This window comes from Lytechinus variegatus, chromosome 8 (assembly GCF_018143015.1).
Source record: "Lytechinus variegatus isolate NC3 chromosome 8, Lvar_3.0, whole genome shotgun sequence".
NCBI classification, from domain to species: domain Eukaryota; kingdom Metazoa; phylum Echinodermata; class Echinoidea; order Temnopleuroida; family Toxopneustidae; genus Lytechinus; species Lytechinus variegatus.
In genome coordinates, this window is record NC_054747.1 from 30,703,643 (window position 1) to 30,717,454 (window position 13,812).

General features: G+C 36.0%; 1 protein-coding gene across 1 annotated transcript; it reads right to left on the minus strand.

Moving 5' to 3' along the window:
• Positions 1-10,359: 10,359 nt before the first annotated feature.
• On the minus strand, positions 10,360-13,509 carry LOC121420322. Its single transcript, XM_041614910.1, has 2 exons — positions 13,353-13,509; positions 10,360-11,285 (listed from the first exon to the last, which is right to left on the minus strand). Exons 1-2 carry the CDS (start codon positions 13,420-13,422, stop codon positions 10,984-10,986), a joined length of 372 nt encoding a protein of 123 aa, XP_041470844.1. The 5' UTR covers positions 13,423-13,509; the 3' UTR covers positions 10,360-10,983.
• Between the last annotated feature and the right edge of the window lie 303 nt (positions 13,510-13,812).

Below are 13,812 nucleotides of genomic sequence, written 5' to 3' on the forward strand. Positions count from 1 at the left end.
TCAATTGTAATTTTTTACAACCTAGCTTGGACAAAATTTGAATTCATATAATACAAAAAATATATAAATTGTGATTTTGTATATTCATGAGGACTTGAAGAGAACAGTTTTACCAAAAAATAACAACTTTAATTCGTCATAACTTCGTTAATCCTCAACAAATTTTGATGAAATTTTAAGTGCTTTTTGTTTGTCTGATGTACACTTTGAATTGTATCACATAACTTTCAGTCTCGAGTACCTCTAGCCCTTCAATCGAATGGGTTGGACGACTGGTTACATTTTACACATAAAATAGTTATAAGGAGAATGAAGGGGACCATAGAAAGAAAGCATGAGAAAAGGGGAGATTTTGGTAGGGAGAATGAATCAGAAAAGCATCATGCTGAAAATTTCATTAACATCTAATAATAACAAAGTTATTGAATTTGAAATTTTAACAATATTTTGGTAAAAAAATTAACCTAATGTACACATGATCGTCAGGAATATTTGCTATGCTTATTGTATAAAATGAAATCATAATTATTTAATATTATCATACATGTGTGTATGATATGTCCCAAGTATCATATCATTATTTCCAGCAATGAATATCTTCACATTAAAGGTCAAGTCCACCACAGAAAAGGTTGTTTTGAATCAACAGAGAAAAATCAGGCAAGCATCATGCAAAATATTTCATCAAAATCGGATGCAAAATAAGAAAGTTATGACATTTTGAAATTTCGCTTATATTTCACAAAATAGTTATATGCACAATTTACCCACATGCATATGAGAGAATCGATGATGTCCCTAACTTTTTGGTTTGTTTTTCATTGTTTGAATTCTACAATATTTCAAATTTTACAGATTTGACAATAAGGACCAACTGGACTGAACCAAATAATGTTAAGCAATGGTAACTCCACATGTTCAGTGAGAAATAAAACTTTATTTCATAGGTCAATGGGGAGAAAATTATATTTCATATTCAAAAAAACAAAAGAAAAGTGAATGAGTGATGTCATCAGTTCCCTCATTTGCATACCGACCAGGATATGCATATAACTATTAAGTGAAATTGAGTGAAACTTAAAAATGTCATACCTTTCTTATTTTTCATCCGATTTTTATGTTTGATTTTTCTCTTTTTAATCAAATCAACATTTTGTTAGGGTGGACATGTCTTTGAAATAAATTTTCACTCCATTTTTTATAGTTCTCAGAGGACAAAGTGTAAATAAGCACGACTTCTTGTAATAAAATACAAAAGAACAAGTGGGGATATGACATCAGCTTGGGTACGTCATGGTCTAGTGGTTCTGACTCTCACCTTACAAACAGAGGGTCATGAATTTGAGTCCTAGCCATGGTGTGTTTTCCTTCAGCCCGAAATTTATCCACACTGTGCTGCACTAGACCCAGGTAAGTGAATGGGTACCCGGCAGGATTAATTCCTTGAAGCTGTAATAAGAAATATTGGATGAAAACAATGCAAAGGACAGTATATTAGCTACGGGTTCAAAACATCAATGCTTGTCGTGTGTGTAAGCTTTCTTTAGAAGTTCATATATTTTTTTAAATATCGAGAAATTTGCAGTATACACTACCATTCAATTGAATGGTACCAATTAACAAATACTAACAAAACATTTTGTAAAATATGATAAATAAATTTATGTTTAACCATAGATGGGAAGAAAATAACCTATTATCTAATGGGAGGCCCCAATGATGACAAATACCACAACAAATGAATACCTGAGGACAAAGTGTCCACCCCTCAGCCAACATACTGATTTTTTTTTTTCAGCTATGCCACTGCAGGAATACAATCTGTTTTATCTCATGAAGCTTTGCAATTTTTCCTACTGAAGAAAATTCTTACACACATACCTTTCATAACTCCATTTTTTTTTCTTGTACACGGCACGTTTTCTGTGTTCAACACCCGTCGTGTCATTCCCAGATAAGGCTGGACCATTAACCTTATCATCCAGTGTATCCGTCGTCCAAACTTTGAAAATGAAATAAAATCAATTTGAGTGTTGTAAAATCTGCATGTATGTGCAGATACAAACAAAAATAGAATACTAATATAGTAATAGAAAAAGAATGATCTTAGAACATGAATTTTAGAGATATTTTTCATGGATCTCTGATTACCAGCCCAGAATTCAGGAAAACAATAAGGAAATGTGATATTGTTCAGCTTAGTTCAGACAAGGCTGTATTATAACTGTGCATGATTTATACTAGTAATAGCTATGTCATCTGAAATCAAATTTCCAGAGCAGCAATTTTCAAAAGGAGGGTAATCGATGACATAAATTCCATTTCCCTGGTATTGACAATCACAGAAGCGGATCCAAGTGGGCACATTTGACCTGGGGTCCGTTGTATATTTAGAGTTGCAATAAATCGCAACTCTAAATATCATGCGCAACTTGATTTTCAACCAATCAACAGCGCGCATTTGGGACTTGCGATTGATTTTTTTACCTGCGTTTAAACGCAACTCTTTCTGCAATGGACCCCTGTGCCCCCACCTTGAGAGCAAGATAAGAATGTGGCTTTCTTACACAAGTGTTCCCCCCCCCCCCTTCGAAAGTTACAGCAAATATTTATATTGAAAATATTGTCTCATACAAGAGGATCTCTTTTTTGGTTTGCTTGTTATTTAAAGTTTCCTTGGGAAAATTTGCCCCACTACCCCCTTTGAGAAATCATGGATCCGTTCATGGACAATCATATGTCAGTGGATGAATTCCAGACATTGTTTTAGGCAAGTTTTGATCAGTAAATAAATAAAAACAGATAAAATGTGATCACAGGACAAACTAAAAAAAGGATAAAATTTACTTTAAAAATTGATATGCCTAGCCCCATGAAAAGATCTAATAATACCCTCCCGCATTAATGCTTCACAAGTTTCACACCAGCCAACTTCGAGCAAAACTCCCCACCAGAAATTGTCTACACACATTTGAGGTCAATACACAATATGCCCACCACTTTTCAAAATATTGCGGATTGCTTGGATTTGCCGTCATGTAAATATATGGACCGAAGTTATGCGACCAGAAGATTCGCATGTGGCATGTTGGCTGTTTGTTCGCCACATGTAAGCATGATTTGTTCGCTAACTTCAGTCCCAATAAACATTACAGCGAATCCAAGCAATCCGCGAAGTGATGTCTACGGATTAGATCAACGCATCGAGATCGAAGACTAAATACAGCCGTTCCAGATATTTTGAAAAGCGGTGGTATTAACATCGAAATGTGACTGAGAGACCTGTCATGACATTTGGGAACAAATTTTGGTGATGAGGTATGCTGGTAATCGGGCAGTGCAAAACTGCATTAGCACCACTTTTCTCTGCATAATTATTGCAGCCTCTGTAGAAAAATTGAATAGGAATCGTTTGTCACTCTGTCCAGTCACAGTTCCACACACAAAGTGCACATTTCACCATACGTGCCATGAGTGGTAGAGTGTCACTTTATAGGGGCTGCGTAGCCTTCATCATTTTTTAAACTTTAGGACCCCTTCCATGTTTCACCTCCATTTTATCTCATTTACCAACATCCATCAACAACAACAAATTTATAGGCCTAATTCCAAAACATTATTTGTCGGCAAGTTTTCAATTTCAGTGAATTAACGTTGTGCAGTAGGCCCTACGTGTTTCACAATTAACGTTTTGACAGTCTTGACATTAGTTTAACAAATCATTCATTCATGAATTCAACGTATTCAGAGACGGTTTTTGTAAAACAGTGACAATAAACATCAGGCAATATGAGCGAATTACTAATCTATTCAATGCTCCCCGAGCTAAACTCAGCCAACACAAAGCATAAGCACTCCCTATCGTCATAGCCACGTCCCGGCCGCGTAGAGCAGCGGCCAGCGCCAACGGGGCAATGGCGGTGGCAGTGCAGTGGTCGTGGCAGTACACCGACATCTAATATTTTGAGACAATTTGAGAAATAAATCAAAGAAAATTGTTATAGAACTTACTGTTTAGACTTCTACAAATGACTTTGAAGTCGCTTCCGAATCTGACCCATGTTCCTTTTTTTGATGAATTATCGACGGACTTATCAACAGCAAAACGGCGGTCCTGGTAGTGGTAGATGGAGTTTTCTTTTTCAAATATTGTAATTGGCGGTTAGACGCACGTGCGCGCGCGTGCAATAGAGCTAGCTAGCAAGCAGCCAAGCGGCCCAGCCCTGCTTGCCAACGCATATGGGGGGGGGGGAGGGGTGGATTAAAACCAAATCAGGGGTGTCTTCTTTTTCCTCTCGATTGCTTTTGGGTTGGAAACCATGATGGCGTGAGTGCCACTGTTTTCCTTGGATCTTGGAATCTATGAAAAAAGTTTTCGATCCCTTCACTTTTTTTTCCTGTTCTCTCTCTTTTCTTTTTTATTTTCGTTGTCTTTTTTTCTGTTAATCTTTCTTTTCTTCTTTGCCTTTTTTCTTTTCTTGTTTTTTCCCCTTTATATATATATTTTTTTTACTCACTCCTCTTCCCTTTTAATTTGCTTTTGTAATGATTGAAATTGAGATTTCATTCAGTAGATTTCTTTTCTGTTACATTGTACTATACCCTGTATGCAGGGAAGGCATTTTGATAGGGGTGAGGGAGCAAGACCATGTGGATAAATCATTTCAATCAAGTAATGCCGGTCTATAGAAAAGCTCTCCTCTTTATAAACGCCGTCCACAGAAGTGGAAATATTTAGGGTCTAAAAATAGAATTAGAATTTTGAAATATCATTTGTAAAAAAAGGGTGAAATAATTCATGATTGGAAGCAGCTATAATAGCGTACAAATGGTTTCAGATGGGGCTTTTGACGTTGCAGACAGACCAAATCAGGGTTTGCGGATGGGAATTTGATAGAGGTGGGGGACCAAGACAACCAACAGTGAATTCATTTTGAGCAAAATATGGGGCATTGCAAGAAACTTGCAATCGAAGCAATCGAACGCAAATCAATTTCAGACTCCAAAATCATGAGAGTCATACTTTTCATTGCAAACTTGCAACTGATCCATAAAAAAAATCCAAATTGATATGTTCTAGATAAACTTAATGTATCATCACCTGTAAATTTGCATCTGATCGAATTTTGGGATTGATTGCAAATATCTTCTTGGAACACTCAGTATATAGTTCTTTTTACAAAAAGCGGCCATAAACAAGCAAAATGATTATAAAAATAGAATAAAACTTATTAATTAAAAATTAAAACCCTTTTTATCAAAAAAGGTTTCATTGACCGATTGATTTTATTTTTGCACCCATTGCATCAGATTTAAATTTAGAAGGTAATATGTACAATTGTAAAATATAACAAATTTATAATATTGTATCATAACCACTGGATCAATAATATTTAAACACATATAGACCTTTTACTTAATAAGGACAAAGACAATTTAAAAGAATGCAAGAGACCATGTTTACAATCATGAGCGATTACACTTGATTTGGGGAAGCTGGTCGCATAAAAGTCACAGGTCAGATATTTAATTAACTCTAAATACCTTTTAATCTTTGATATATTTTCTTTAAATCTTCGGAATTATGTTAATGGGTAATGCACTTGGGCATATCATTCACCATTAACACAAATGGCATTCAATAGGCAAACACCACTAAGCCACTATAGCTTTACAATTATCCAACATGATTATATATACCACTAGGCACATACTACTAAGACACCATATTGATACCAATCATACCATTATAGAGGCACATACTACTGAGACACCATTGAATACCACTGAGACACCATTGTATACCACTGAGACACCATTGGGTATATAATGATATACCATGCAGTCATACCATTAGAGGCACATACTACTCAGACACCATTTGACACCACTGAGACACCATTGGGTATAAGGTATACAATTCATCATACCAGTCATACCATCATAGAGACACATACTACTGAGACACCATTGAATACCACTGAGACACCATTGTATACCACTAAGACACCATTGGTGCATGGTATACAATTCATTATACCAGTCATACCATTAGAGGCATACTGAGACACTATTGAATACCACTGAGATACCATTGTATACCACTGAGACACCATTGGATGTATGGTATACTATTCATCATACCAATCATACCATTACAAGCACATACCACTGAGACACCATTGAATACCACTGAGACACCATTGTACCCCAGACACCATTGGGTATGGTATACCATGCAGTCATACCATTAGAGACACATACTACTGAGACACCATTGAATACCACTGAGACACCATTGTATACCACTGAGACACCATTGGTGCATGGTATACCATTCATTATACCAGTCATACCATTAGAGGCATATACTACTGAGACACTATTGAATACCAGTGAGACACCATTGTATACCACTGAGACACCATTGGTGTATGGTATACCATTGATCATACCAATCATACTATTACAGGCACATACTACTGAGACACCATTGAATACCACTGAGACACCATTGTATACCACTGAGACACCATTGGATGTATGGTATACTATTCATCATACCATTACAAGCACATACCACTGAGACACCATTGAATACCACTGAGACACCATTGGGTTAATGGTATACCAATCATCATACCAATCATATCATTAGTCACATACCACTGAAACACCATTCGGTATATGGTATACCATTTACCATTAAATAAACTACCAATTACCATTAAGAACTTACCATTGAAACACCACTTAAATACCATTCGCGTACCATTTACCATTCAGATCACCATTCAACTACCATTCGGCACCATTCAAATACCATTGGCGATTTTTATAAGGGACGGTACACCATGTGGAGTGTTATAGAAACAGTGGATAGAAGAAGAGAAGAAATTGATAGGCGAGAAAGTGGAGATTTGAGAGTAGAGTATTCTTTCTTGAAATAGTCCTAAAAAGGACTGTAAACCAGACGGAATGTTGAGTGAGAACAGCTTGAGTAGTAGAGCTGATGAGGAGATGCTGGCTTGAGTCGGCGAGTAGAGATGATGAGTCGTACAGAGACTCGACGTCTCTCTACGACTCGACGCGACGGCTCGACACTTTTTTATAGTTAGCAATAACTATTGTTCGCTGTTTCCAGTTCAGTAGTCATGCAGGCCTGCGTCCACTTCAAGGCGATACACGCCATTTGCAGGACTGAGATCGGCGTAAAGGCGTCTTAATTCAAATTCGATTTGCACGTCGAATAGTGGACTGCGACGAAAGTGCGTCATAATAGTCTGCTTTGTGTTATACAGAACCGCTGGAGTAAATCACCACGTGGCTTCAATCAATGGCAAGGATTTGATTGCTCTTTTACTACAATTCGAACAAGCGTGATCTGAGCGAAATCCACGGTCGTCATCATGAAGTTGACGTGTCAGGAATGGCTTGCACATGCTCATTGTCTTCCAATCATGTGCTAGACTATGGTGGCCCTGAAGGGACATCGCATATAGACCAAATCGCGAATATTCACGACGAAATTGGCGACGAAATTCACGACGTCGCCAATTTCGTCGTCAATTTGATATTCATGACGAAATTGGCGACGAAATTCACGACATCATGAAGTTCGTCGCGAATTATTCACGACGTCGTGAATTTCGTCGCCAATTTCGTCGTGAATTTGTTTTGCTTGCCTGGGCGGTATGCGGCCGGGTTGAAACCAATTCGTCCACTCACAACAGGGTCTACATTCATTTAGTATAATGCAAGTCTGTCCATTAACTTTTCGCCTAACAACCATGGTCTAATAACCATTTGGTCCAGTCATCACTTCGTCATATCACCAATTCGTATTTGACCATTTCGTCTCATAACTAGTTGGTCTAATATCAATTTTATTTTCCTTAATTTTGCCCAATTAACACTTGGCATTACTAACCTTTATGTAGAAATGTCAAAAGTTGTTAGCTCGCGCTACGCGCTCACATCAATTGTTTATTATATACATATTCTGTTTTAGTTACAAAAAGTGATAAGAATTCTCATTTTTAAATAAAAATGTAAAAAAAATCCAGCTCGCGCGAATCGTGAATTTCGTCGTCAATATTCAAATTGGCGACGTCGTGGAATAATTCGCGACGAAATTCGCGACGAAATTCGCGACGTCGTGAATTTCGTCGCCAATTTCGTCGTGAATATTCGCGATTTGGTCTATATGCGATGTCCCTTCAGGGCCACCATACTAGACTGACTTTGTATACCATCAACACAAAGCAGACTATTATGACGTACTTTCGTCGCAGTCCACTAGTCGACGTGCAAATCGAAAACTCCATAATGGTGGACTCGGTCCGAGGCGGTGTGCAGACCGGCAAAAAAGAGTGCGGTGATATACAATTAAGTCGCGCTGCATCTGATACCTGGCTTCAATCGAGTCAGTTGCCCCCCCCCCCCCCCCCGAAATTCTTGAAAAACTATATCCTGAAAATTGTCACAAATTTCATCAAAAGTTTGCACAATTTTTTTTCAGTTTAACTATTTTTAAATGCTCGCTTTTTCGAGTTTCTCCGAAAAATTTAATGTGCCCCCTCCCCGTGCACCCTGGGGAAAAAAAATTTGCATGCAGCCATGTTTCCGTCCACTTCCAGCGTAAGTGTATCATCACCCTATGTTAACAATACAAAAAAGTATTCGATGGTCACCTATTATTTGCGGAGTTTTTTGCCTTCCAAACCTACTACCCCTTTGCTTTAATCGTATTGTATGTTATAATATAAGTAACCTATGTACATTTGATTATTAGCATTGATATTAGATCTCGTCACGTTAGCCGCTGAATTCGTATGAGCTCCCACAATATATATATGTGTGTGTGTGTGTGAGGTTGTGTGTGCGTGTGTAAGGGTGTGTGTGTGTGTGCAATATTTGGAATAAATTTCAAAGTTCATGCATTTTGCGCTGTAAAGTAATACCTTTGTACTTTTCAGCAATACAAGATATATTTATATATATTTGGAATAAATTTCAAAGTTCCAGCATTTCGCGCTCTTAAGTAATACCTTTGTAATTTTCAGCAAGACAAGTATATATAGATTAAGATAAATCAGTAAATAACATCTTAAAAATAGAGTTTTCGTGTTCACATTGCCCATATCCATTAAAGTTTGTTTATTCAATTGCGCTAATTTATGCATGAAAATCACGAGTTCTGATTGAAAACACTAAAGGAATCTCTGGAAATGGTAATAATTGGCGAAAGGGCTCTTTCAACAAGTTTCCTCGATGGGAGTAGGATTTTGAATTACTTTGTATATTATGATATTAATTGCTTTTGATATCTCCTTGCCCTCTTTCAGTAAAATATCGCCAAAGAAAATCTTTGTGACCATGAAGAGAAATATGTTAGTGAATTACTGAATATAGAATGGTAAAATAATTTAGGACTCATTATTTAGAGAGAAATGGGTTCTAAATTACGGTGAAATGATAGACGATAGCTAGAGAATAGTAAAACTGAAAGAAACTATAAAAAAAAGGATGGACAGACTACATATCATTTGACCATTCGACCCTTTGATGGCCTTCGACTTCATCATCCTCTAAGACAGATAAGTAAAATTATCCATTAATGATATTTACTAGTATGAACATAATTGAAGTAGAAATAAAGAAATCATATCAAATTGAATAAAAACTAACAAGAAGTCTGATGATCAATATTTTCTATTTTTGGGGCATTTGGCGCAAGCCTTTTTTAACCCCTCCAAGAAACGTCTTGCGTTCGCTCAGGCATGAACGAAACTATTTCTTTAGCATTAAAAAGATAAGGCATCAGAGAATATAACATCAAAATATAGACATCATGATTTGAAACAAAATATTTTGATAGACTTTTCTAAACTGTCCCGCACTGTATATGTTATCATGTTTGTACATGTACACTTATTTATTGCTCCCTCTGTGCTTAATGTGCTAATCAGCGCAGTTGAGTATATGCACATAGTAACTGCGCTATATAAATGGACATATCATTATCATTATTATTATAATCATAATTATGTATTGTTCGTTTTCTCTTATATTGGAATAAATTGTGGTCTGTCACCAACGTCTAATCGTCTTGTCTTTTTTTCGTCAAGTATTTGGTACAAGACACAGAGTCATGTTAAACAGTAGATGCCTGTTTACATTTATATATATATATATATATATATGTTTGTATGTAGGTACGTATGTATGTGTGTGTATGTATGTATGTATTCTTTTTTCCTATAGAGGCTATCATTGTTTGCTTCCACGATAAAATCAACATTTCATTTTGAAATTAGAGGTATGATCAAGAAATAATAAGAAAAACGAAATTTCATATTAATCCTAATAAAATAATCATTTTTAATTCATGAAATCATGGTAAACATCATAAACATGTGAACACAAACATGGTTCAGATACATTTAACCAAATCAAATTGATCCCGATTAACATTCAAGAAAGCATATCATAAACGTGACGATAAATTTTGCAAATGATTTTCACTGACTAATTTCCTATCAGCCAGTCAGATGCAAGGATTTTCAGTAGCTTATAACATCCGTCGGTGAAAATCACTGACAAAAAATATTCACGAAAATAAGTATCCCCTCAGATGTCATGTCTATTAATATTGCACCTTTAATTCATTATGATTCAAGTCAGCGAGAAAATCAATGAATGTAATAAAAATTATAATAGTCATCAGCATCATAACAATTTGATACATAGCATTTCAATTTGTTCAACGGACTTACAGCTTCATTACATGGTTAAGGCGCTTCAGATCAAATTACAAAACTGAAAGAAAATGGAATTGACCCTTTAAAGAGCACCTACCGACAAAAATATAAACTATTTCTATTTTTAATTTTTGTCACATTTCATAAAAGTGTCTTCTATTTTATCCTCTTTATAAAATAACTTCTCGTTCAAGTAATGAAGGCCTAGGACTCTACTAACTCAAGAACATTGTAACGCCTCTTGGTATTTATACAAGACGAAATTGCTCAAATCATGACGTCCTAGTTTCATCATACTATTGGACAGTTCCATTGCCGCCTGGTGGGGAGGTATGAGTTTCAATGACCTGAATCGCCAGTCCCTCAGGGCACTAAAATGACGGTCATGCTCGGGTTGTGGAGGGAAGAGATGGTCGATGCGGGCGAGCTCGGTGTCGGGGAGATTGAGGGCGTAGGCGAGCTCGTACCATCGGTTTGTGAGGTTTGTCGCGATCGTCCAGAGGACTTGGTCACTGAGAGGACCTACAGAGTGAGAAAAGGAATAGAATAGAATGCAAGTGATGTGAAATAATCATCATGGGATTTATTTCCAAATATCAGGTGATTGAGACACTAATACTACTACTAATAATAATTATAATGATAATAATAATAATAACAATGATATTAAAGGGATCGTTTCACTTGTGAGCAGCTGATTAAAAAAAATCTAAAAATAAGATGAAACATGTGTATGAGTGATTTATCTTTTTATCTATATGTCTATCTATCTATCCTATCTTTTTTTTTATCTATCATATCTATCTGTTTATCTATCAATCTATCTATCCTATCTATTCATCTATCCTATCTATCTAGATCTATCCATTTATCTGTCTTTCTGTCTATCTATTTGTCTATCTATCTATCCTATCTATCTATCCTACCTGTCTATCCTATCTATCTGTCTATCTATCCGTCTATCTGTCTTTCTATCTATCTTTCTATCTATCTATTTATCTATCTGTCATTCCATCTATCTATCTATGTATCTATCTATATATCTATCTATCAATCCATCCATCTATCTATGTATCTATCTATTTATCTATCCTATCTATTTATCTATCCTATCTATCTATCTGTCTATCTATCTATTCATCTATCTATCCTATCAATCTATCTATATATCTGTCTGTCTATATATATCTATCAATTTATCTTTCCTATCTATCTATCCAGATCTGTCTGTCTATTATTATATATATCTATCTACTATCTATCTGTCTATCTATCCTATCTATCTGTCTATCAATCTATCTGTCTATCTACTTTCTATTTATCTATCTTTCTATCAAATCCATCCATGTATATTATTTACATATTTATAATTCTCAAATTCAACAATGTGATGATATTTTCACTCTGTGAACACTCCATAAGTTTGACTGTTCACAGCGTGTTCACATGGTTAAAATGCCGATTCGTCCACTGTCAACTCGTCCACTCATCACATTGTCTGCCTTCATTATAGTCGAATGCCATTTCGTCCATCAACAGCCATTTGGTCTAATAACCATTTGGTCCAATGATCACTTCATCTGATCACCAGTTCGTCTATGACCATTTCGTCTCATAGCCAGATGGTCTAATACCCATTTTCTTTTTAATCATTTCGCCCAATTAACACTTAGTCCTATTAGACCAAATGGTACACAGATTAAATGGCTATTGGACCATGTGGATAGTGGACGAACTGATTTTAGACCACATGACAGTAGACGAATTGGTAATTTGATGAATTAATATTAGACCAACTGGAAATAAACCGGTTCACATGGTCCACTATATGAATTCAAGCTGGTAAATAATCATATTCAACAGTGTGAAAGTGATTTCACATTCTGCTCCACACTGCGAACACACTTTGTACCACACTCGGGGACACACTAATCTTTCCAGTAGGGCAACCTCAACCCCCCCCCCCCCCCCACCCCCTCCTGTCCTTAAAGGGATGGTCCGGGCTGAAAATATTTACATCTTAATACATGAGTAGAATTAACTGAGCAAAATCCCGAAAATATCATTAAAATGGGATAACAAGTAGTAAAGTTATTGCATAGCAATATTTTGTGAAAACAATCGTCATGAATATTCATTAGGTGGGCTGATGATGTCACATGTCACATCTCCACTTTCCGTTTTCTTATGCTTCTACATAAAATCATAATTTTTTCATTATTTCATACTTGTGTGAATAATATGTCTCCCTTATAATAAAATAGGTTGTAGCAATGAATATCTAATGCACTAGATCAGTTATCAATACAATTTTTCTAGTTCTTGGAGGAAAAAATTTGAATAAACCTAATTTCATGTAATAAAATACAAAAGAACAAGTGGAGATATGACATCATCAGCCCACCTAATGAATATTCATGACGACTGTTTTCACAAAATATTGCTAAACTTTAAACTTCAATAACTTTATTTTTTGTTATCCGATTTTGATGAAATTTTTGACATTTAGGTCAGTGAATTCTACTCTAAGTATTAAGATATAAATCTTTTCAGCCCGGACTATCCCTTTAATTCACTCTGGATTCATACCTTCTGGAGCTTTGATGGGCACATTTGAGTTAAGTTGGTAGTATGAAGTAGCGTCTCCGTTTCTCGGCATCTCGTTCGTCTTATTGCCGTCAACAAACAGATTGAGTTGTATCAAAATAAGGTCTCCTTATAAACCGTTCGATGTTTAGTTTCTTCAACCTAAATGGAAGATAAAGAAAATGTATTAAAAAAAAATAAATACCGTACAGATTTTCTTTCAATTGATCATTTTACGCACTTTATTAGGGAAAAGGTTGTTTAATCACCCAACCCATTGTTTGCAGGTTCTGTAACAGTTTCCCCAAATATCGGATCCATATCGCCGTTACACTACAAAAACGCCGGTTTTATTTTACAACAGCCAGCTGGTATCTACATCGGTCTCCTCATGCACCAGACAGGTGATGAAACAAAACCGGTTAAGAATCAAACCGATATTGGTATACCACTAATTGGTATG